The sequence below is a fragment of the Gastrolobium bilobum genome, unplaced genomic scaffold (genome assembly GCF_033153095.1).
Source record: "Gastrolobium bilobum isolate Gb01-03AN ecotype WA unplaced genomic scaffold, APGP_CSIRO_Gbil_v1 utg7104, whole genome shotgun sequence".
NCBI lineage: Eukaryota > Viridiplantae > Streptophyta > Magnoliopsida > Fabales > Fabaceae > Gastrolobium > Gastrolobium bilobum.
The window spans coordinates 81915-104121 of NW_026898416.1; the positions used below are offsets into that span (position 1 = coordinate 81915).

The window sequence follows — 22207 nt, forward strand, 5'->3', positions numbered from 1 at the left end:
GACGTCGCTTAATTCGTTATGTTATACTTGTGCGAGTGACATACCTGACTCGTTAAAAGGAATAATTAGTGTAATAGAATTAAAAAAATAAAAATCTCATACATGTTAAGATAACCTTTCCTTTATATCAATCAACAAAGGCCCACGTTGTGTTTAAAGTCGGAGAATTGCCCCCTGATTCGAAGATGCGGAGAAGCCTCAGTCCTCAGCTGACGTTCATTTAAAAATTCTGGACAAATAAATTAAGGGAAATTATACTCTTATGTTGCATAATATTACTCTCTCATTTTACACTCACATAAAAAGACGTGCATCTCTTTTCTTTTCTTTTTCTTTTTTTTAAAATTAGTGGGCTCCACTTAATTTATCTCACAACATGAGATAACTTCTCTCCTACAACATGAGAAAAGTAAAACCCATAAATTAAATGGCTAGATGGCAAGTTGTTGTTCTTATTTTTGCAAATTAGCACGTGTACATGTTTACGTACAAGTGGGAAGTACGTAGTTTACTTACCAGTGAAGTATTTTTCGGATAATCATATTCATTGCTTAGATCCATAAATCAGATATTAGACTTGTTATGCACATGAATATTATATCTCAACTACTCACTTAAAAATTTACTAAGAGATAGATACATGAGTATCTCAACAACATTGAGCAGTCAAAGCATTTAAGATAATGATCTCATCCCAACAGAAAGGAAGCTGAATGCTAATGCAATCTCAGAGATCTCAAAAGACCCAGGCCTAAGAAGGTAATCCTTATAAATAAGAGCCTAAGGACTCCAAGTACACACTTTTAACCTATTTACTATTATTGCCAACACTGTGCACACACTCACATCTTGGCTATAAGCCTATTGTTTGTGCGCAGTGATTGAAATATCGACTATAAACTTAATATAAATCTGATTATACAATATCTCTGAGTGCATACTATACGGTATTTCCTGGACCGAACAAGACTATTTTTGTTTGATAAGATAAGATTTTGATCAAAACTTGTTAACTCTACCATTAAGCACTTAATAATGATTTTTATTTTTCCATCAATGACTCTGTTAACCTGCATCTTACAGAGGCATTATTGCTAGAAAACTCTTGTACAATTTAATAACTACCATATTGCATAAGGCTAAGTTCAAGCCTCCTCTGCCTGTTGACTCTTGCAATGAAATCATCAGCCCTTTTGTTCAATTCATCAGAAGAAGAAAACAAACTTTGTTGGTCTTCTCCATCTAGATTGTTCTCCTCTTTGGCTGGCCAATCTTCTGTAGCTTTCTTAACCCACCCTTTGCCCTTTAAGTCCAGTTTGTTCAGTCCACCCACTCCTGTCATGTCCACATTCTCTGCAACATGTTTCTCAAATGTTTTAGCTTTGTTGATCTCAAGGGTTTGAATCTGAAGCTTTTTTGTTTGTTTGCTCTTAATGTACTCTTCATAGTAAACCTCAGAAGTTGAAGAGGAACCCGAAGTAAGTAATCTGGAGTTTACTACAAGGACAAAAATGATGAGGTTGCCTATGATGAATAAGAGCTTTGAGCTCAACAGGAATGGTATTAAACTTGAGAAGCACACCAAGAAAAAGACCCTGACCAGAGAAGAAAGGTAGGGTAGGCAGAGAGTGATACAACAGAATAGACTGCAAGTTAAGGCTGTCAAGAAATAGAAATACAAATTATCCAGGAATTGACGCTTCTTGTACTTGTTCATGGCTTGAATCTTCTTGATCTGAGAAGGATCCATTAGGCTCAAGTTGCCTTTAAAGAATTAGGGTGTTTAGGTAGGCTTAGAGAATATGGAAAGAATTTATCTTACTGAACTAAGAGCTTAAGAAACACCACGTTATATAGATTGAGGAAAGAGGCTGATTAGTAGAATTATTCACATACTACTTTATAATTATTTGACAAGGAATTATCAACTTTTTCAAAAGCCATGGGACATGGTTGCGTGGCGATTATTGGCCCCTTTTTCAGTTCAAATTTTAATCTTTCACCCTCCATTTTTGTTTGAGTCTATTTTCAATATTATTTTCTTTTTTTCACCTAATTGTATGAGGTCAGTTCTTATGGTTCATCTCATTGGGACAATCTTATATAATTATTATGTTCTGTGATAACTTAAAAATAGTGTTTGCTAACAAAAAATCACCAATCAAATAGTTTTCATTGCTTCTCTGATTGTGATTCCACAACAAAAATGTGGAACTTTGGGTGCCAAACAATATTGACCCTACCATTTGTAATTTGTTTTGCCCCAACATTCCATTATGAAAAGAAAACGTTTTGACTGCTATGGATTGGCAACAGAATCTCTGGTAGAAAGCCTTGGTATATCTTTTTTACTTTCTGTGTGCTCACTGAGAAGTGGGATAGATTTCGATAAAGAATTTCTTTAGCTTTTTCTTTTACATTGCTTCTAGCAGAAGCCTCATTATTGAGTGGAACAGAGAATAATTTATTCATGAGAATCAGGGTTAACTGTTTAAGCCAATGGCATAGAAGAAGCATATTTAATATTTTGTGAGCGATGATCTGATAAGGATTTAATGGCGGTAGCTTACTTAGGTTTTCACGGTTTAATTACACTTGTTAATGGCTACTTCAGAGTTAACAAGAGAACAAAAGTTTCTTTAATTTTTGCTCACCCCATTTACACAAATTAGATGTAAATAATAAAGTTTTATAAGAGTTATGTTTAAGAAAAGTGATTATGTAATGTTATAAAGATTCGTTTTGCGTGCTGTAATTTTCTTTTTTTCTTCAAAAAGAGTGGACCCCACAAAATGTTATGTGTGTAGAAAAATTTGTTGTGTCATGTTAAATGACAAATGCAAACCCCAAATAATAATGAAAATATTTGGTTGAGTATTTCGTTTAAGATAAACTCTCACGAGGTGCTTAAATACGATGCCATATTTCACCCAAAGCATACCACAAAATAATAGCATTTAACCAAATTATATAAAGTTAAAACATTGGTCATTGACATGATCCCAAATAATAGCTTACTTAGGTTATCAATTAATTTATTTCTAATTTACGGACTGACATCACATCTCAACCTAATATATTAAAGCTATAGGTCTTTGGATCTTTTCCAGGTCATCTTCAATTGATTTATTTCTAATCGATGTGGAATTTTACTACTATCACATTTAAATATTTCTAACAATATTGATGTATAATTAGAAAATAGGACAAATGATAAATTAATTTTAAAAGGAGGGCAAGATGAATAGATGATCATTCAGCACCTCAGTTTAAATTTCTATAATTTGGTTAAAAGATATAAATGATATTATTTTGTGGTATGCTTAGCGTTTAGTGTCAATTTTGATAAAGTAATCTCCACTTTGTTCCGATTTTCAAAAAGCTTGTAATTGTAGATATCATATCACCTTCAACACCTGCGCATGCATGGCAACGGTAACTCCAGCATTATGAAATAAAATTGTAGATATAATCATGTGTTTATTAATCAAACCTGATTGAGGAAGAAAACAATATATTATCAAGCGTTTTGAGTATCTGCTAAATAGCTTAGTCATCTTATTAGCTTTATTAGTCAGTCCAAAGGGCCAAGGGTTCTTCAGATATGTGGTGGGGCATTTTTTTATAGTGATTCGCAAAAGTTTGCAAAAAGCAATTTGGATGGCGGGTACTACTGGGACCTGGCCTCCCCTTCAAGAAAAGAAAAACATAGACCATAGAGAAGAAAAGCAAAATCATGAGGCTATGTTTTGGCAGAAGAAAAGAAAGGAGAATAAAGAAAAGTTTTAAGTAAACAACATCCTTTATCTGAGAGTTTTACATTATGGTATGATTCTTTAAAAGTGTGTTTGGTATAAATTTTATTTTGGATTTGATGAGGAACTGTGGATAGATATTAGAAAATATCACGTTTAGTTTAAGTTTTTTAAAAAAATTACTAGGCAAATAGGAAGGCTAAGAAATGATTTTGGTATTAAATTTTGGGTGAAATTCACTATTACAAAATACCACTTGAGATGTGGTATTTTAAGATAATTGGGGAAGTGAAAAAACATGTGTGAAGTTTCACTCGAACATAGATTTTGCAAATTTAAATAAATTTCTCCGGTAATATTTCGGTCAACCAAACATCTTTTTTTAAATTTTTTTCATCAAACTGATTTTTTTACTATTTCCCTAGTAATTATATTTCTCTAGTAAAAAAAAAATTTCTCTTCTATCAAATGTTCCCAAAGAAAAATGCTGGTTTCCGTTAATATCATTTCATATAATTACCATGCCTTTCTTTTCCTTTCGATTTCTTCCAATCTTTTCCTCTCTCTTTTTTCCTTTGATTTGTATCCTTTTCTTCCTTTGATTTTCTTTTTTAAGTAAAATTAATTTGTATTTACTTAAACTATATATATTAAGAACATTTAGATAAACTTAAAAAAGAGAAATTCTTTGGATTAACTTTTTCAAGTTTGACTACTAGTCTCATTTTATATTGAACCATAATGAGTTAAAATATATTAAACCTAAAATATTAGTAGTGAGCTACTGAGAAACTTAATAATTTGTATGAGATTATAAGTATTATTCTATAAAAAAAAAAATATTTGAACTTCTATTTTATTAATTCAACTTACAAATTTTGTAAAATTCAGGTCTTTTGTTTTTTTTTATTTTTGATATTCTTTTACAATAAATTGAACTTAAAATTATTCTTTTCAATCATTTGTTGTAAGTAAAGTAAGATAACGAAATAAGGTATAAGCCACGTTATCCTCTTAAACCAACTATAAAATGAAGGGGTTTATTAATCTCATGTTACATGAGAGTACTATCTCACGTGGGTGATACAAATATGTGGGGTCCACAATTTAAAAAGAAAAGAAAAAAAAAGAAAAAGATTGGCACAAAATTCTATGGGTGTATGACATGAGATAGATATCTTATGTATCATGAGACTATCATTTCCCTAAAATGAATCAAGAAGACAAAATTATATTATAAAATGCTTAAGTACCAATTGTTATTTAAGTGGATTATCTTCAGCGAAAAAAGCGAGGTACCGAAAGGAGGAGCAAACTTTTGGTGCCACGGTGGCACATATGATTTTCTTTCAAAATTTGTTATTTGAATTTATTTTTTTATTTTTTATCTTTTTCATCTCACTTTAATCTTTTCTCTTTATTTTTAATTGGTGTTCCCTATTAAATAAATAGTACCACCGTGATACCTTAAATTTTTTCCGAAAGGAGCTAAGACTATTATTGCAAGTAGGAATGATAAAAATGAGTTAGGTTGGATTAATAAAAATGAGCTAACAAACTGAGTTAATCCGACTCGAGGCAGCTCAAAAAAAATCAAATTAACTTGCGAGTCAAACGGGTCAGTTCGTGAGTTAATCTTTTTTTTTATCAGAAAGATATTTCTGCAGTTATTGGAAACAAATTATCTGCATTTACTTCTAAAATGACGTCATTTTGGGATTCAAATATTAAAAAATTATAATTATAAAGACTATAATAACCCTAAAATAAATTAAAATTACAAAAACACCATGATTTACGTCCTAAAATAACGTTATATTGGACTTATTGCAGATAACTTATCTATAGTGACTGCAAAAAAATGAACCCTTTTTTATTTATTAAAAACATATAAAAGAATAATAAAGGGGCTAGATCTGTTCAAAGATAGATACTTTATATGTAATGTAAATCAAGGGTATCCTTGTATTCTAAATCATGCTTTAGTTTAAGGGTAAAGTGTGTATCATTTTAAAGGATGTAATGTTGTGTCATTTCAAGAGAGAGAAAGAGATAGGTAAAGGAGAAGAAAGAGAGTTGACAAAAAAATAAAGGTGTGGGTCCCACTTCTTTGTGAGAGTGAAAAGATATAAGTTGTGTCATTTAAAAGGATAAACACTTTTCCCTTAGTTTAATTAGACCTTGTAGTTTCTGTTTGATAAAAAATGCAAGCACTTAAGTATGCATATGTGCTATATTTAGCATATCCAGTGGCTAGTAAGTAGGGATTATATTAAGTATTTTTTTTATAGTAAATATCTTATATCAAATGAAAATTATTTCCTTAATTTTTCCATCATATGTATTGGATGAGTGTGACAAATGCAATTTTTTCCCCATTTTTTTGAGCCAACTACTCAGCTCGGGTTAGATTGGGTTGAATTTTTTAATTCGTTTTGTCATCCCTAATTGCAAGTGATCTTATTTTAATAAATCATTTCCAAATATTATTATTAAGTTATTACAAAAGGAATCAACACCTAATTCTTGCTAGTAATGTTTACAATAAGTCATTTATAAATACCATTAAATTATTGCAGAAACTTTTGACATTTGCTGACCCTTTGATAATCTCTTCTCTGTAATTTTTTTTCTTTTCAAAAACAATAAAAAAAGGTACTAGACACCATAAAAGCAAGAGATGCATTATCAGCTAAAAGATTCAAAGAGAAAGCATGTGAAGGAGAGTGAAGAACCGAACGATCACAACTAGACGCGCGTGCTCCAACGGCCACATACGTCTGGCCCCACTATCAGGCCCCAAAGAGTTTATTTATATTTGAACATCAAAATTAAGGTATTAATCGAAGAGGGGAGATATTTTTACTATTAAAAGTGTCCACTACTACTTTACTACCTATCAAATCACCATTGGATCAAAGAGAAAGAATGTTAAAAAGTTTTTGAAGAGAGAGAAAATATTAATCCAATGATGATTAGATAAGTAGTAAGGTGGTAGTGGAAACTTTTGATAGTCAAAATATCCTCCCTCCTAATTGAAATCAAGCTTTTGGGGTTGGGTCCCAATATAGTTTGAGTTTGAGCTCAGTAAATAGGATTCAAGTTTGGCTAGATCAGCTTGATTATAAAAAATAATTATTTTATCTTTCAGTTTTTAAAAGTAATTTAGTTATTTTATTATATAAATATAATTGTTTCTTACTATAAAAGTCATCTCTTAGTATTATTATTTTTTAAAATATTTCAATCATCAGTTCATCTCTTGTATTTTTGGTTTATAAATCTTTTAATTTTTAAAATATTAATTTAATAAAATTTGTATGGACTAAAGGACACGACCCAAGTCATATGAATCCAGCCCACCTTGCCTAAAATAGGCTGTATATCGTCACTGGTCCAAAACAACATTATGTTATTAACATAAGTGATTGAAAATAAACCAAAAGAAAGAAGGTACTTAAATTGAGTTTTTGAGGGTGACTTTGGTTTGATATTTATTTTAATTTTCAATTGATATTTTTTAATAATCATTAAAAATTCAATTTACCTTTACGCTGTTTCTTGTTATTTTACTATTTTTTACAAATTCTTGAAAACAAAAAATAAGGTGACATATAATTAACACCAAAAATAAAAAAGAAACCAAAAGCACTCTAAATTTTTTGACAAAAAAAAAAAAACAAGGGTTTTCGAGGTGGTGGAAGACAAAAACCACCAAACCATCACGAGAACGAAATTAGGGTTTACTTGTATATGAGGCTAAGTTGGAACGGATGTTGAATTTTAGCTAAAAAATAGTTAGGTGATCATGCATGAATAATATAAGTCAGCTAAGCCAATTGAGCTCCCAACCATTTTGATTTATTATATTTTGTACTAGATATATCTACTAATTAAACGAGCATCTTAGCTATGACATGATAATTTATTACACATTAAATATGAACAAAATGGATCACATTACATAATGTGTGTTTAAATTAACATTTTTTGAATTTTTACATTTTTCTCAAGAGATTTTACTAAAAAAAATTCTTCTAAAAGTAAGGAAAGAAACATGCTAATAATGATATGATCAAACGACATGAAGATTTGAAATTGTTAAAAAGCCATAAGTTAAAGATTAAAATACAATTAAGTAATAACCAAAGGAAAGCTGAAGCTGATCCCAAAATCAAAGAACAACGCGCGCGTCTTCTGTCAAAAGCCACCCACTGCTCAGCATTCACCTCAGCACTGTTCTTCCAATTCAGTATGCCTTATGAATCATGATCCCCCTGTTCTCTCAACATCATATATAACACAGTCACAAATTGCATCAGAAATCGATAAATCTAAAACCCATCTAAGTAATTCATTTCAATTCAATTTCATTAAAAGAAGTTAAATGAATAAATTCATTAAACTCACTTTCTTGGCTGTGATGAAGTCGAAGAACTTGTTCTTAGCAATGCCACCGTTGGGAGACTTCTTGTCCGTTATGTGTTTCCGAATGTTCTGTCTCACGAACCTTTCATACAAGAAAGCAGCACCTTTGAACTGCGGCAAAACCAGCCACGCCACTAGCAATAGTTTCACATCATACCAAATTGGCATCCTGCAAATTTAATTTATGTTTCACTACATACAAATCTAAATTCCGTAAAGTTCATCATCATTTATTATTTTATTTCAAAGGCAAAAATTAACAATCAGAAATTTTATCTATCGTTCGTTGGTTCAAATTAAATTAATCTCAAACTAACCACTCTAACAGGGGCTGGAGAACCATTTCCATAAGGGTGAGAAACGAATAAATGATCCAATAAGCAAGCCACTGCTCGTCATCCAACTTGGATGTGCTCTCTATAGCTACCACCGATGCATACCTGTAATTATAATATAAAGGATAAACTAATTAATTGAAGTTTATAAGTTACTATAATGAACCATTTACAGGGCATTTTTTTAATTATTTATTAATAAAATGAGATTCGTCAATACTTAATCACAAAATCTCCAATATTATGTAAAAAAATTATTTCAATACTGCTAGAATGTTTGTGTGTAATACTCACAAAGGGTACAATAAAGTTGCCACCGGCCTGCAAAATATGGAATATATATGAATTAGTAATTCAAGTTATATACCTTCACAAAAATAAGTAGAATAGATTGCATGCATACCCAGCAAGAGAATGAAGTTGGGTGATCAAGATCCACAACTTGCCCATTAGTTTGTCTTTTGATCTCAGCGATCTAATTTGTCAGGGAAAGATGAAGAAAGAAAATCGTACGGAAATAGAATTAGGAGTAGAAAAAGTAGAGTGGGAAAACGTTCGAGAGTCACGAAAGCAAACGATTAATGTAGGTACATGAAATGAAGGGACAGTTACTTCTTCTTAAATAGGTTCTGATTCTGAATTTGGGATAGATGGGAGCATGACCACGTCCACGTGAGAGACAAGAGAGGAGACACACTACAGTATCGGATTCTTCCTTCAAAATGTCGCGCTTAAATAGCACCGTCCACTTCAGTGATCATCTCATTTAATATCTCTTCTTAGACATTTTTGTTTAATAACAAAGGTTCTTTACCCAACGTACAAGCCACGTGTGCACATATCTCAATGCCATCTCAATGCCACTGGTCGGTGACACGTGTCTTCTAAAGGTCTCTGCTTATTTTGATGGATACACGTATTCTCTGTCTCTCTCTTTCTTTTGTCACGCGGAACCAATAAACTCCATGTGCTGATCTATTTACCATGTAATAATATAGGTGCTGTTTGGTTAAAGAGTTTTTCATTGTTTTTCAGCAAAGTGATTTTCACATATTCAATTGTTCATGTTTGGTTCACGGATATCTTCAAATTTACTCATCAAAGCTAGTTGCCAAGCTATCATGTTTTGCATGTAAAAAACAACAAAATGACAGCTTCAGAAAGCATCATAGAAGGTGGTATTTGTCTTGGAAAATCAGATAAGTGAAAAGTGGTACAAAAGGGTAACACAATTACCTCCACACACGTGAAAATGATAATTGGTCCTATAGGGTTATTTTTAAAAGATAATTATATAATTTCAATAAGTTTTTCCATCAGTATTTTATCTTCAACCAAACACACATTCAGGAATTTCACTCAAATTTTTCTGGTAAAATTTTGCCAACCAAACAATTTTTTTAAAACTTTCCTATCTAACTCACTTTCCCTGCATATCCTTAGTAATTACATTTCCCTAGTAAAAAAAGTTTTACCTTAACCAAACACTCCTTGTAGGTTTTAATTTTCTAGACATATTTTGTGAGGTTTATATCTATTAAAAAAAATTTACACGAAAATTAAAAGGTGACTGAAATCTCCTATAGGATGAGAAAATATTTTCTTGAAAAAATTGCATTAAATATCTTAATGTACTATTTTTCTAGAATAATAGGTACTCTAAATTTTAATTTAATTTCAATTATTTATTAAATTTTTAATGCTATTATAATAATTCCATCCGTCAAATAATATATTTCTCACCTTTATTCTTTTTTTCTGTGGATTCAGCTTTTAGTTAATTTATTATTACAAATTTTATCAAAAGAAAATTATTATTACAAAATTTATTTGTCTGATTTTTAAATTGTTCAAACGATAAAAAGACAAAATATAATCATTCATCTGACATCGAATGGTAGAAATATACAGTATCTAACTTTTGCAGCAACGCAGTTCAGTCCGAGAGTACCTATTACGGATTGATATTCAATAAAATATATTGTTAAGATTTATTTATTATTAGTAAATTAATAATTATGTGATTAAAAATATATTATTTAGTTAGAAATAAGTTAAAGTTTGAAATACTTATTTATAAAAATATAAAGTTCAAAGTGAGACTTCATAGACTATTTCCTAATAAATAATTTCGATACCGTGGGCTTCACTACCAATCAGTCTAAGACTTAAAGTTACGGTGCCCGTTCTCTATAAACCACAGGATTCAAATAGGCCCAATGATACATTAAATATGGTCCAACCATGCTTTTCATAGTCCAGTTAAGTAAGCCCAGAATATCAAATAGGGCTACAATCCTTTACCATAGTCCGGTTAAGAAACATACGTCCGAGAAACCCATACACGTAAATTAGTCAGCCTTGGGCCAGTTCTAAGTCTATATGTCTCTCATTTCTCCTTTACTTATTTTTTTCATTTTTCTCTCTCCCCTTCTTAATTTTCCCTTCCTTAGTAGAGGATACTGGAAAGTAGGGGTGTTCGTGATCTGAATTGGATCGGTTTTGGAAGCAAAAACCATCCGATCCAATCCCTTCGGTTTGATCTCCATTCGGTTTTGATTTTTTTTCAAATCCGATCCAATCCAATCCAATTTTTTTCGGTTTGGAATGGATCGATTTTTGATTTTTTGAAAATCCTAAAATTTATTTCATGATTATTGTGCAAATAACATCTTTTGTATATATTGGCTTTGTAATTTTTTTTTTGAAATACAAAAGCATTAGTAAACAATAATATAATTTTTTTAATTTTGGCAATGAGATATAAAGCTCTACAAAGATAAAATTTTGTTGATGAGATATGACTAGATTTTTTCTTGGGTTTAGAAATTTTTAGGCTATGATTAGGGAAATACCCAAGTAGGTAGAGGGAAATTAATATATTGGATGAGTTTGGATTGGATCGATTTTCATCAACCCATCGAAAAATCGATCTAATCCAATTAAAATTTGCGGTTTTTAATCGGTTTTCGTTTTTTCGGTTTTCGGTTTATTCGGTTATGGGTTTTTCGGTTCGGTCACCGCGGTTTGAATCGGTTGATGAACACCCCTACTGGAAAGCACGACACGTGATTTCTTAAGAAAAATATTATCGACACGGACTTGCTTCAACACGTTCTGACATGCGTCCAACACGCGGTTAATATTTTGAGATACGTTAACTATTTCGACATGCAATTTTTACAGTGTCTGACACGGTCAACAGACAAAAATATAAATTTTTGAAATTTTATAAAATTAAAATAATTCTAAAAGAAAAGACAACCTCTAACTCACTGCACCATCTTCTCGTCCGATCCAAGGTTTGTTTCCTTCCATCAGCATCCTTGTCGATTTTATTCTCCTTATGGTGAGTAACTTCACTTTTGAGAAGGTACTCTACAACTCATCGTAGAACTCGATCGAGAAGAGAAAGAAGATTGAATCACATCTCATACCTTTCATCTACAATTTTCATGCGAATGCTTTTCTTCTCTTTCTTTTTCTTTGTCAATCATTCCAACGCTGAAGAAGCAAAAGCAAAAAGATTCAAGTTCAACCCATATTTCTTGTTTGACCATTTTGCCCTTATCTTTCTATTTTTGATTTATTGAATTATCGTTAGCGCTAATCACACGCACATCCACCTCGTTAAAATTAATTGAATAAATTACTGAATATTTTTATTAAATTTATATAAATATCTTCGATTTTTTATAATGAAATTGGTATTTTTAAGGAAAAAATTATACTTACTACTTATTTTTCTTACTATTTGTTATTAACAAATCTTAACTGTTGATTTTCGTCAATCTAACGGTTATAATTTATTGCAAATTAATAATTAATTAATAAGTATGATCCCATAAATTACAACCGTCAGATTAACGAAAATCAACGGTTAAGATTTAGTAGTAACAAGTAGTAAGAAAAATATGTAGTGAGTATAACCTCTCCCTTTAAGGAATGAAGTTATTCACTCCAAAGTTGTTTTGTTTTCAATTTTATTTCCAAAATTGTTGACCATTTTTCATGAGAAAGTTTCAAAATTTAAATTGATTGCCATATGTATTAAATATAAACTATATTATATATATATATTAAAAAATTTATTTAATATCAAATTATATCCTAAACCCTAAATTGATCATTTTTTTTAGAATTAATATGTCGGAGTATCGTATCGTATTGTGTCCCGAGTCGGTATCGGTGCAACATAGAGAGGATACATTGTTTCCCCATTATAAAATTGCAATGCTTGATGTGCATCATGTTATTGAAGACAGTGGGTGATATTAAATCACTAAGAGGCTTGAACCCATGAATAAACCAGAAGGGAGTAGATGATCAGAATTATCACTGTGTAATTAAAAATATTAAAAACAGACTTACTTGATATGTGTGAAACAGACAGAGTCAGAAGAATGAAAAGTGCAGTATCAGATGAATAAAATCCGAGCCCACAGAACGTGTCTCCTTAAGACAATTTGCCCCCTCACTTATGCCCAAGGTTGATGGACATTTGTCTCCCAGGATAGAACGGATTTCGTCTGAAGAGTGGCGGCACTACCAGTCAACAGCCCAAACGAACACAACAAAATGCCAGAGGAAATCACACCGGAGTATGAACAAGAATATGCAAATCGGAAGGAGAAAAATTCCGGCAGAGTTTCAGTGCAGGAAAAATTGGAACCATTTTCTGAAGGTGTCAGTGTCTATTTATAGACAACGTAAAGTCACGTTCCAAAAGGCACCTATTCGACGACGAAACAACACATCCGTTGGACACGAAAAGACACATTCGTTCGACACGAAAAGACACGTTCGTTCAACACGAAAAGACACTCATTCAAGGATGAAACAACATGTCCGTTACGATGAAACAACATGTCCGTTAGAATGAAACAACACATCCTTTAGGATGAAAAGATACATCTGTTTGTCGACGAAAAGGCACACCTTTTCACTACCAAACTTCTTATTCATAACCAATAGATTGTCTATACAATATATATATATATATATATATATATATATATATAAATTCCAACAATCCCCCACATGGATAAAAAGTCAAATCATCGTGACAAAAAATGCACAAGAGTATAAATGCAAAGTGTAATTTCCTCAACGAGAAACAACTGCATCGAGATAGGTGGAGTTACCTTTGAACCTTCTCTAGTGGAAACCTATCGGATATACTCGGTCAATCGGTGGTCTAGGTCGACTTGAACCGTCAACCTTTAGTGTATACCTAGACAATAGGAGTCACACAATTGCTTCTCTAGCATCGTTGGTCCTTTGTTGCGCCCATTTTGGCCGTGGGACACCAGCCTGGTTCTGCGAGTGTTTTAGAGAATCGGCCTTTGAAAAATTCTCATAGAAGCGGCCCTCACTTCACACTCACATAGGTGATTTCTTGTGATGTAACTCACTATACATCATCTGAACACAACAGATTAAGAAATCATTAAAAGCCTAAGTGCTTACCCTCATAAATACACTGCCTTGTCTTAGGAATGAGTATGAGTTTAAAAACTCCACAGTGTTTAAACAGTCGACCATCACTTAGTTGTCTCTTTGAACCTAGTTCATGGGATCTCCACTATTCTAGGTAGAGTTACCGCAATGTTCAACAATTGATGGGCCTTAAACCCATTCATTTCGACAAATTTTCAACCAACTCTCTAGGAATCCCTTTGGTTAACGGATCCGCTATGTTTTCCTTAGACTTAACATAGTCAATTGAAATGATTCCATTCGAGAGTAGTTGTCTTACGATATCATGTCTACGACGTATGTGTCTAGACTTACCGTAATACATGACGTTCTCGGCCCTTCCAATAGCTGTTTGGCTATCACAATGTATGCATACATATGGTACCGGTCTTGGCCAATTAGGAACATCCTCAATAAAATTACGAAGCCATTCGGCTTATTCACCGGCCTTATCTAAAGCAATAAATTCTGCTTCCATGGTTGACCTTGCAATGCAGGTTTGCTTGGACGATTTCCAAGATACAACACCTCCACCAAGGGTGAACACATATCCACTTGTGGATCTAGTGTCGTTAGAGCCGGTGATCCAATTTGCATCACAATACCCTTCTATAACCGCGGGGTATTTCTCGTAATGCAAAACATAATTCTGAGTATACTTCAAGTATCCCAAAACTCTTACCATAGCTTTCCAATGATTCTCATTTGGGTTACTGGTAAAGCGACTTAACAGCCTTACTGCATAAGCAATATCAGGTCTGGTGCAGTTCATAACATACATAAGGCTTCCCAACACTTGAGCATATAGCTTTTGTGCTGTAGCTTTACCAGTGTTCTTTAATAAACTCAGATTAGAATCTACAGGGTTCCTCACAGGAGTTATATTCAAACTCTTGAATTTCTCAAGAACCTTAGCTATATAGTGAGCTTGTGATAAGCCCAACCCTGTAGATGTTCTATGGATTTTAATACCTAGGATAACGTCTGCTATCCCCATATCTTTCATATAAAACTTATTTTTAAGTAATTGTTTAGTAGCATTAATCATTTGAATATTACTACCCATGATCAACATGTCGTCTACATAAAGACAGACAATGGCAAAACCTTTTTTCAGTATTTCGAACATAGACACATTTGTCTCCTTCATTAATTCGAAATCCATTTGACAACATAACTTTGTCAAATTTCTCATGCCATTGTTTTGGAGCTTGCTTTAACCCGTAAAGGGATTTTATTAAGCAACAAACTTTCCGTTCTAGTCCTGGAACAACAAAACCTTCAGGTTGTTCTAAATATATCTCTTCTTCCAGGTCGCCGTTTAAGAAGGCGGTCTTAACATCCATTTGATGTATTTGTAATCCATTCAGTGCAGCTACTGCGATCAACATCCTAATGGATGTGATCCTTGTAACCGGTGAATAAATATTGAAATAATCGAGACCTTCACGTTGCCTGTAGCCTTTTACCACAAGCCTAGCTTTATATTTATCAATAGTGTCATTCTCTTTCATTTTTCTTTTGAAAACCCACTTACTTCCTAAAGGCTTATTGCCAGGAGGAAGGTTTACCAATTCCCAAGTGTGGTTGGACAAGATAGACTCTATCTCACTATTGATAGCCTCTTCCCAGAATGGTCCTTCCGGGGACGTTATAGCTTCCTTATACGTCCGAGGCTCATTTTCTAATAGATATGTCATAAAATCAGGTCTAAAGGATGTGGCGGTCCTTTGCCTCTTGCTACGTCTAAGTTCATCTTCTACATCCTCTACAGGATCAGTATCAGTTGTAGCATCCTGAGGTATCACAACCTGATCATCATTATTACCACTTGATTCATATATCCTCTTATACGGAAATACATCTTCAAAGAAAGTAACTTCCCTTGATTCAATAACCGTATTAACATGTATATATGAAACGTCAGATTTATACACAAGAAACCGATAAGCACTACTATTAAGTGCATAACCGATGAATACACAATCCACGGTTTTAGGTTCGATTTTCAACCTTTTAGGTTTAGGAACCGCAACCTTAGCCAAGCACCCCCACACTCTAAAGTATTTCAGGGATGGCTTCTTTCCTTTCCATATGTCGTATGGTATGCTCTTTGTCAAACACCCCCACACTTCAAGATAATTCAAGGTAGGCTCCCTACCTTTCCATATTTCATAGGAGGTGTTCTTAATTTTCTTGTGGGATACTTTACTGATTATATATAATTTGTCATTAAATGACTTTTCCCCACAAACCAGACATCAACAAGATCATATCATTTAATGTCTGGGTCTTTTTCTCAGCAATCTCATTGGATTGTGAAGCATAAGGAGCAATCATTTGTTATATGATATCACACTCCAAACTGAACTCCTCGAAGGGTCATTATAATCTTCCCCTCGATCGCTCCTTAATGCCTTTAACTTTCTTACTGAACATTAACATATATCAAATAATAAATCCAATTTAACCATAAGATAATATACAATTATCATGTCATTTACAATATTCAAAGTTATCCATTGACCTTGATCATGCCATCACTAAAATAGCTCTTTTGAGTTCACATAATATCCAAAGATACTTCAATTGATATAAAACTTATATATCAATCATGTTATAAAATGCATTATGGGCAAAAATTATCATTTTTCAACACCATAAAATCACAATTTACATACCCAGCAGAGAAGTCATGTTATATAAAACAAAGGTCCGAAATGCATATATATGATTTGTATAGTAAATTCACACGGAAAAATTTCTATTTGTACTGGTGCTTACTATATTAGCATTGGGCCCCTCATGCAAATTCAAAAACTTAAATAACTAACAATAAATAGGCATTATTCATGAACGTAATTATTCATCATCAAAGAAATACAACTTGCAAACCGCACCAAAAGGTGCTTACTGGTCTTGCAATACATGCATCCCTGTACACATGCATAAGGGTCACTTTGATGATATAAATTTACAATGCATTAGCAGTTGTAAAATCATATTATTATTTTTTAATTATTAAACCACCTTACAATAGTTGATTTGTAACCATCAGACTTCACAATTGGTTAGACTACTCACACAGTGTTTGAAGCAAAGCATTAAACATTATTTAATGCAATTCACAAACCATTTCTTATAATAAATAATGAGTTATATTTATCTCATTCAATATGAGATAACCCATCTTCCTACACACACATAATAAATGTGGATTTCATTTTTTTTTCAATCATTTATGGATTTCTCTTATTATTTTATTTCACTAACATAAAATAACTTATCTATATTAACATAATAAAAATATTTTTCATAAATAATATGACAAATAGCATATAAATGTCTTTCCCACAAAGACCTTGTCCATTCTTTAATGGAAGCACGCAAAACGAAAACACTATATATAAACAAGTTTTCCACAAAGACAAGAATGTATGAAAACTACAGTAGTAATTTTTCATATTTCATCATGTCATGTAATGTATATATATACATATAAGACAATCCACGCACAGGGAATTGAAATGAATTTGAAAGTCAATATTCAATCACATAAATCAAAGCACAAATTCAATTCATGAAATATAGATGATATAAAATGCGTAATAGTGCACATTGCACACAAATAACAGATGCTATTCGAAAGCCAAAAGAAAATCACGACAATCGAAAAACAAGAAATGATAACATATTTCAAGGCCCATAGAAAAATCCTAACTGCGCATTCAAATTGCAAATGCTTTCTAAACCAATATGAACAAACTGATGAGTTGATATGCAAATTTCGAATTTCGAAATTCGAAAGCGAACTATCAACATTTTTTTTTAATGTATAAATATATTTATAATATAAAACTGCCTTGCATACAATTGGTAAGAGATCCTTTTCGGTTTTTTCCATGCAACGGTTACAATAGTTTATTTGTAACCATAACTTCAGTAGGCTCAAATGCTATTCTCATATTCAATAAATATATATATATATATATATATATATATATATATATATATATATATATATTAACAGTAATCACAGAGGCATCCAATGCAAAAAGACAAAGGAATTACAAAACGCTCATTCACAGTTAATTCAAATGTCAATCAATATTCACAATAAATGCAATTTATCATAATGCATTTCATATATGCAAATCACCAATTAATGGACACATGTATATATTGAAAGGCAATATCAATGCACGAGAGAACATACACCATAAGTCGTAACGGTCCAATATCATTATACAAAAATCGAAAAGGAACAAACATTGTGAGTCATATATGAATATGAATGCAATCGTAATAGGGGTTACTGAAAAAAAATTAATTCATGAAATCCTTCTTTCAAAAATTAAAGATTTCATAAACACAGATTAGAAATTACATTTTTGTTACTCAAACAGAATTTTTGATTAATCACACAAATTAATCTCTTAATTACACAATAATTAAAAACAGTATATAAAAATAAAAAACAGAATATACTGATCACAGGTTCAAAACACCTAAACTGTCTTAAGATTGTTATTGAAGACAGTGGGTGATATTAAATCACTAAGAGACTTGAACCCATGAATAAACCAGAAGGGAGTAGATGATCAGAATTATCACTGTGCAATTAAAAATATTAAAAACAGACTTACTTGATATGTGTGAAACAGACAGAGTCAGAAGAATGAAAAATGCAGTATCAGATGAATAAAATCCGAGCCCACAAAACGTGTCTCCTTAAGACAATTTGCCCCCTCACTTATGCCCAAGGTTGATGGACATTTGTCTCCCAGGATAGAACGGATTTCGTCTGAAGAGTGGCGGCACTACCAGTCAACAGCCCAAACGAACACAACAAAATGCCAGAGGAAATCACACCGGAGTATGAACAAGAATATGCAAACCGGAAGGAGAAAAATTCCGGCAGAGTTTCAGTGCAGGAAAAATTGGATCCATTTTCTGAAGGTGTCAGTGTCTATTTATAGACAACGTAAAGTCACGTTCCAAAAGGCACCTATTCGAAGACGAAACAACACATCCGTTGGACACGAAAAGACACATTCGTTCGACACGAAAAGACACATTCGTTCAACACGAAAAGACACTCATTCAAGGATGAAACAACATGTCAGTTACGATGAAACAACATGTCCGTTAGAATGAAACAACACATCCTTTAGGATGAAAAGATACATCTGTTTGTCGACGAAAAGGCACACCTTTTCACTACCAAACTTCTTATTCATAACCAATAGATTGTCTATACAATTTATATATATATATATAAATTCCAACACATCATATCCTAAAACTACTCTCTAAATAGAGTGGTTTATAATTGTGTTGGTAGAATCCGGAAATACCGCATCATTAAATAATGTAATTGTTGCAATGCAGTTGAAGGTACGAGGCTTATAGTTCCACATACATAAGATTCTTTTGTGGGGTTTCTATGGATTTTGGACTCTCTAACCTCTTAAACTAGTTTTTGATGTGAGGTTTTTCAAATATTTGTATTAATTGATATTAGATTCTTCCACTATGTCTCCCAACACAAATCACTCAGGGCTTTTGACATGAAGCTCTTCCATAGTTTGTATAAGTAACTTTTAAAGCAAAACCCTACTTCTTATTTTGTCCTTGTTTGATCGATATCATGACATTAATTAATGTAAAACTAATTTCATTTGCGGCATTAAAACAAGGGTTTTATTAGTATCCTTTAACATAAGATAGTTATCTTATGTTGTAGAGAGAAAATAGGTGGGTTCCACCACTACAAGAAAAAAGGAAACAAAGAAAAAGATGGGGTACAGAAATCGAAATGAGAGAAAATGAGAGATGATATCTCATGTGAAAGGTGAATAATATTTCCCTTAAAACAATCCTTCTTACTAGCATGTTTTTTTAGGCTCGAAATGAAGGCATTACTAAACCTAATCACTTGAACTTATTCACTTATTTTTTAAATCGTAACTTTTGATAATCCATAATACAATTGTTGTATGATTAGTCAATCATATCTCTTATTCCTTATCTTATATTGCATGATTGTATTTTATGATTTGTATGATTTAGAGTTTGAATTATTGTTAAATTCTAAGGTTATTCTAACTAGAGTAGGAATGCTCAACATTCTACTAGCTCAGTCTGGTTCAAAATTAAATATTAAAAAAATTGTTTCAGTACTGTTTTTTAAAGGTTAATATAATCACTTTTGAATAAAATCATAAAAAATTATATCAAAAAAAAAAAAACTAAACTAAACTAAACGCATGCTAAATAAAACGTTGAATGTGTTTTAAGGGTGTGCAGCTCTGTAACTCCGGCCAGGAGTAAAAATATATCTAAATTGAATAAGCCCAACGCAGGCCCATGTTACTTTTAACTAGTTTATGTCAAAGTCCAAGAGCCCAATTGTATAAAAGGTTTCATTGTTTTAAGGGGACAGTCTTGACCCTAAAAAGGGAAAATTGTTTGTGCATGTAAATGTAATGATATCCTTTTGCATAGAATCCCAGTGTCTTCTAATTCTTGTAAACATACGTACGTAGTAATGTAGTAACTCTGGTGGACTGGGCACATAGAGCCGGCAAAAAGGGCTCGGCTCGGCGGGCTAACCCGCCAAACGGGATGGGGTGGGCTGAGTTTTTCAACCTATCTCAAAAGCGGGGCGGGTCGGGGGGGGTTCATTTTTTGGCGGGTTGACGGCGGGCATTGGCGGGCCGAGGCGGGTCAGTGTAAAATAGGCTCGGGCTGGCGGGCCAACCTGCCCAACCCGCCAAGCGGGGCGGGCTGAGTTTTTCAGCCCACTTTCAAAAGCGGGGCAGGACGGGCTGACTCATTTTTTGGCGGGTTGATGGCGGGGTGGGATGGGGCGGGACGGGCCGCCCACTTTGCCACCTCTAAAGGCACATGTTAGCCTAATCTTCAGCCTCCATTCATTCCCGTAATGCCTGCATATCTTAGTGCGTCATACTTTCCTGTTACTTTAGTAATTAAAAGGTTTTGGTTTCATGAGAGACTTTAATGTAAACATACTACACAACATGTAAATTATACCAACAAAAAAATTAATACAACATGTGTAATATGTAAGAAATTTTCATATAATAATTTAACATGAAGATCGATGATAGATAAAATACCACATATCAATTTTTATTCAGAGAAGAATTTATGTACCTGATTGGGCTATCTTATCTACTGAGCGAAGAACCTTGATCTCACGACTAAAGTCTTCCTCTCTATGACTTATTCCAAAAGTGGAAGCCTCAGCAATGGTACTATGACGGCTCATGGGACTTAATCCCAATATAAATAAGCTAGAGAGGGGACCTAGCCAAATACTCTAAAAAGAGTCTTTGTCCACTGGGTCCACCCATCACGGAAAACCAGGATCACATTAAAACCTACACTGCTGCCCAACTAGGCCCAATACTCAAAGAAATGCAGAAGAGTCGAGAGAATTTGGAGAGAAGAAGAAAGAGAGCAATTGCATTTTGCATGTGTTGAATGAATTATCAAATGTAATACAGGATATGTAGTTTATATACTACAAGAATCATGAGTGACTCAGCACTCTTATGAGAAGACATCTGTTAACAGAAGCAGAACAGAAAGCTAACAAACTGACATCTGTAACAGAAAGCTAAACTGATACAAGCTTAGCTAAGCAAAAGCTAACTGAAGGCTACGCTAGGCAAAACTAATTGGAAGCTGCAGTGGAGCTAATACACCCCTGCAAACTCAGAGTATGTGATTGAAGGATGCTGAATCTACAACTCTGAGTTTGTCACGAAGAGAAGCAAAGCGGTGAGCTCTAAGAGGCTTGGTGAGAGTATCTGCGATCTGATCAACTGCTGGAACATGAATAACCTGTAATTCCTTGGCAATCACTTTCTCTCGAACAAAGAAGATGTCAAGTTCCATGTGCTTAGTGCGAGCATGTAAAACTGGATTGTGAGATAATGCTACGGTGCTGAGATTATCACAGCAGACAAGTGGAGTGCTAAATTGAACTTGCAGTTCTTTAAGTAAGGATTTTAGCCAAAGAATTTCAGCAGTGGCAAGAGCAAGACTTCTATATTCAGCCTCCGTGCTAGACCGTGCCACAACAGTTTGCTTCTTGGACCACCAAGATACAAGGTTGGCTCCAAAGAAAACACACGCTCCGGAGGTGGATCGGCGATCATCTGGATCAGAGGCCCAGTCTGC

General features: G+C 33.1%; 2 protein-coding genes across 2 annotated transcripts; both read right to left on the reverse strand.

Annotated features, from left to right (window-relative positions):
• Window positions 1-812: 812 nt before the first annotated feature.
• Window positions 813-1798, reverse strand: LOC133316095 (uncharacterized). Its single transcript, XM_061517793.1, has 2 exons — window positions 1583-1798; window positions 813-1453 (listed from the first exon to the last, which is right to left on the reverse strand). The coding sequence occupies exons 1-2, from the start codon at window positions 1748-1750 to the stop codon at window positions 1115-1117; spliced, it is 507 nt and encodes a 168-aa protein (XP_061373777.1). The 5' UTR covers window positions 1751-1798; the 3' UTR covers window positions 813-1114.
• A 6340-nt stretch (window positions 1799-8138) lies between these two features.
• On the reverse strand, window positions 8139-9045 carry LOC133316080 (HVA22-like protein e). The gene is made up of 4 exons (XM_061517779.1): window positions 8922-9045; window positions 8813-8839; window positions 8501-8623; window positions 8139-8352 (listed from the first exon to the last, which is right to left on the reverse strand). Exons 1-4 carry the CDS (start codon window positions 8966-8968, stop codon window positions 8139-8141), a joined length of 411 nt encoding a protein of 136 aa, XP_061373763.1. The 5' UTR covers window positions 8969-9045.
• Between the last annotated feature and the right edge of the window lie 13162 nt (window positions 9046-22207).

What these genes read in the sequence shown, in the direction of transcription:
- LOC133316095 (XM_061517793.1), bottom strand. Translation starts at nt 1,750, where the DNA reads ATGGATCCTTCTCAGATCAAGAAGATTCAAGCCATGAACAAGTACAAG. An exon ending in TGGTCAGGGTCTTTTTCTTG is followed by an intron (nt 1,454 to 1,582) that starts GTGTGCTTCTCA and finishes TCAACTTCTGAG; the next exon opens with GTTTACTATGAAGAGTACAT.
- LOC133316080 (XM_061517779.1), bottom strand. Translation starts at nt 8,968, where the DNA reads ATGGGCAAGTTGTGGATCTTGATCACCCAACTTCATTCTCTTGCTGG. An exon ending in CAACTTCATTCTCTTGCTGG is followed by an intron (nt 8,840 to 8,921) that starts GTATGCATGCAA and finishes CATATTTTGCAG; the next exon opens with GCCGGTGGCAACTTTATTGT. An exon ending in GCAACTTTATTGTACCCTTT is followed by an intron (nt 8,624 to 8,812) that starts GTGAGTATTACA and finishes TTATAATTACAG; the next exon opens with GTATGCATCGGTGGTAGCTA.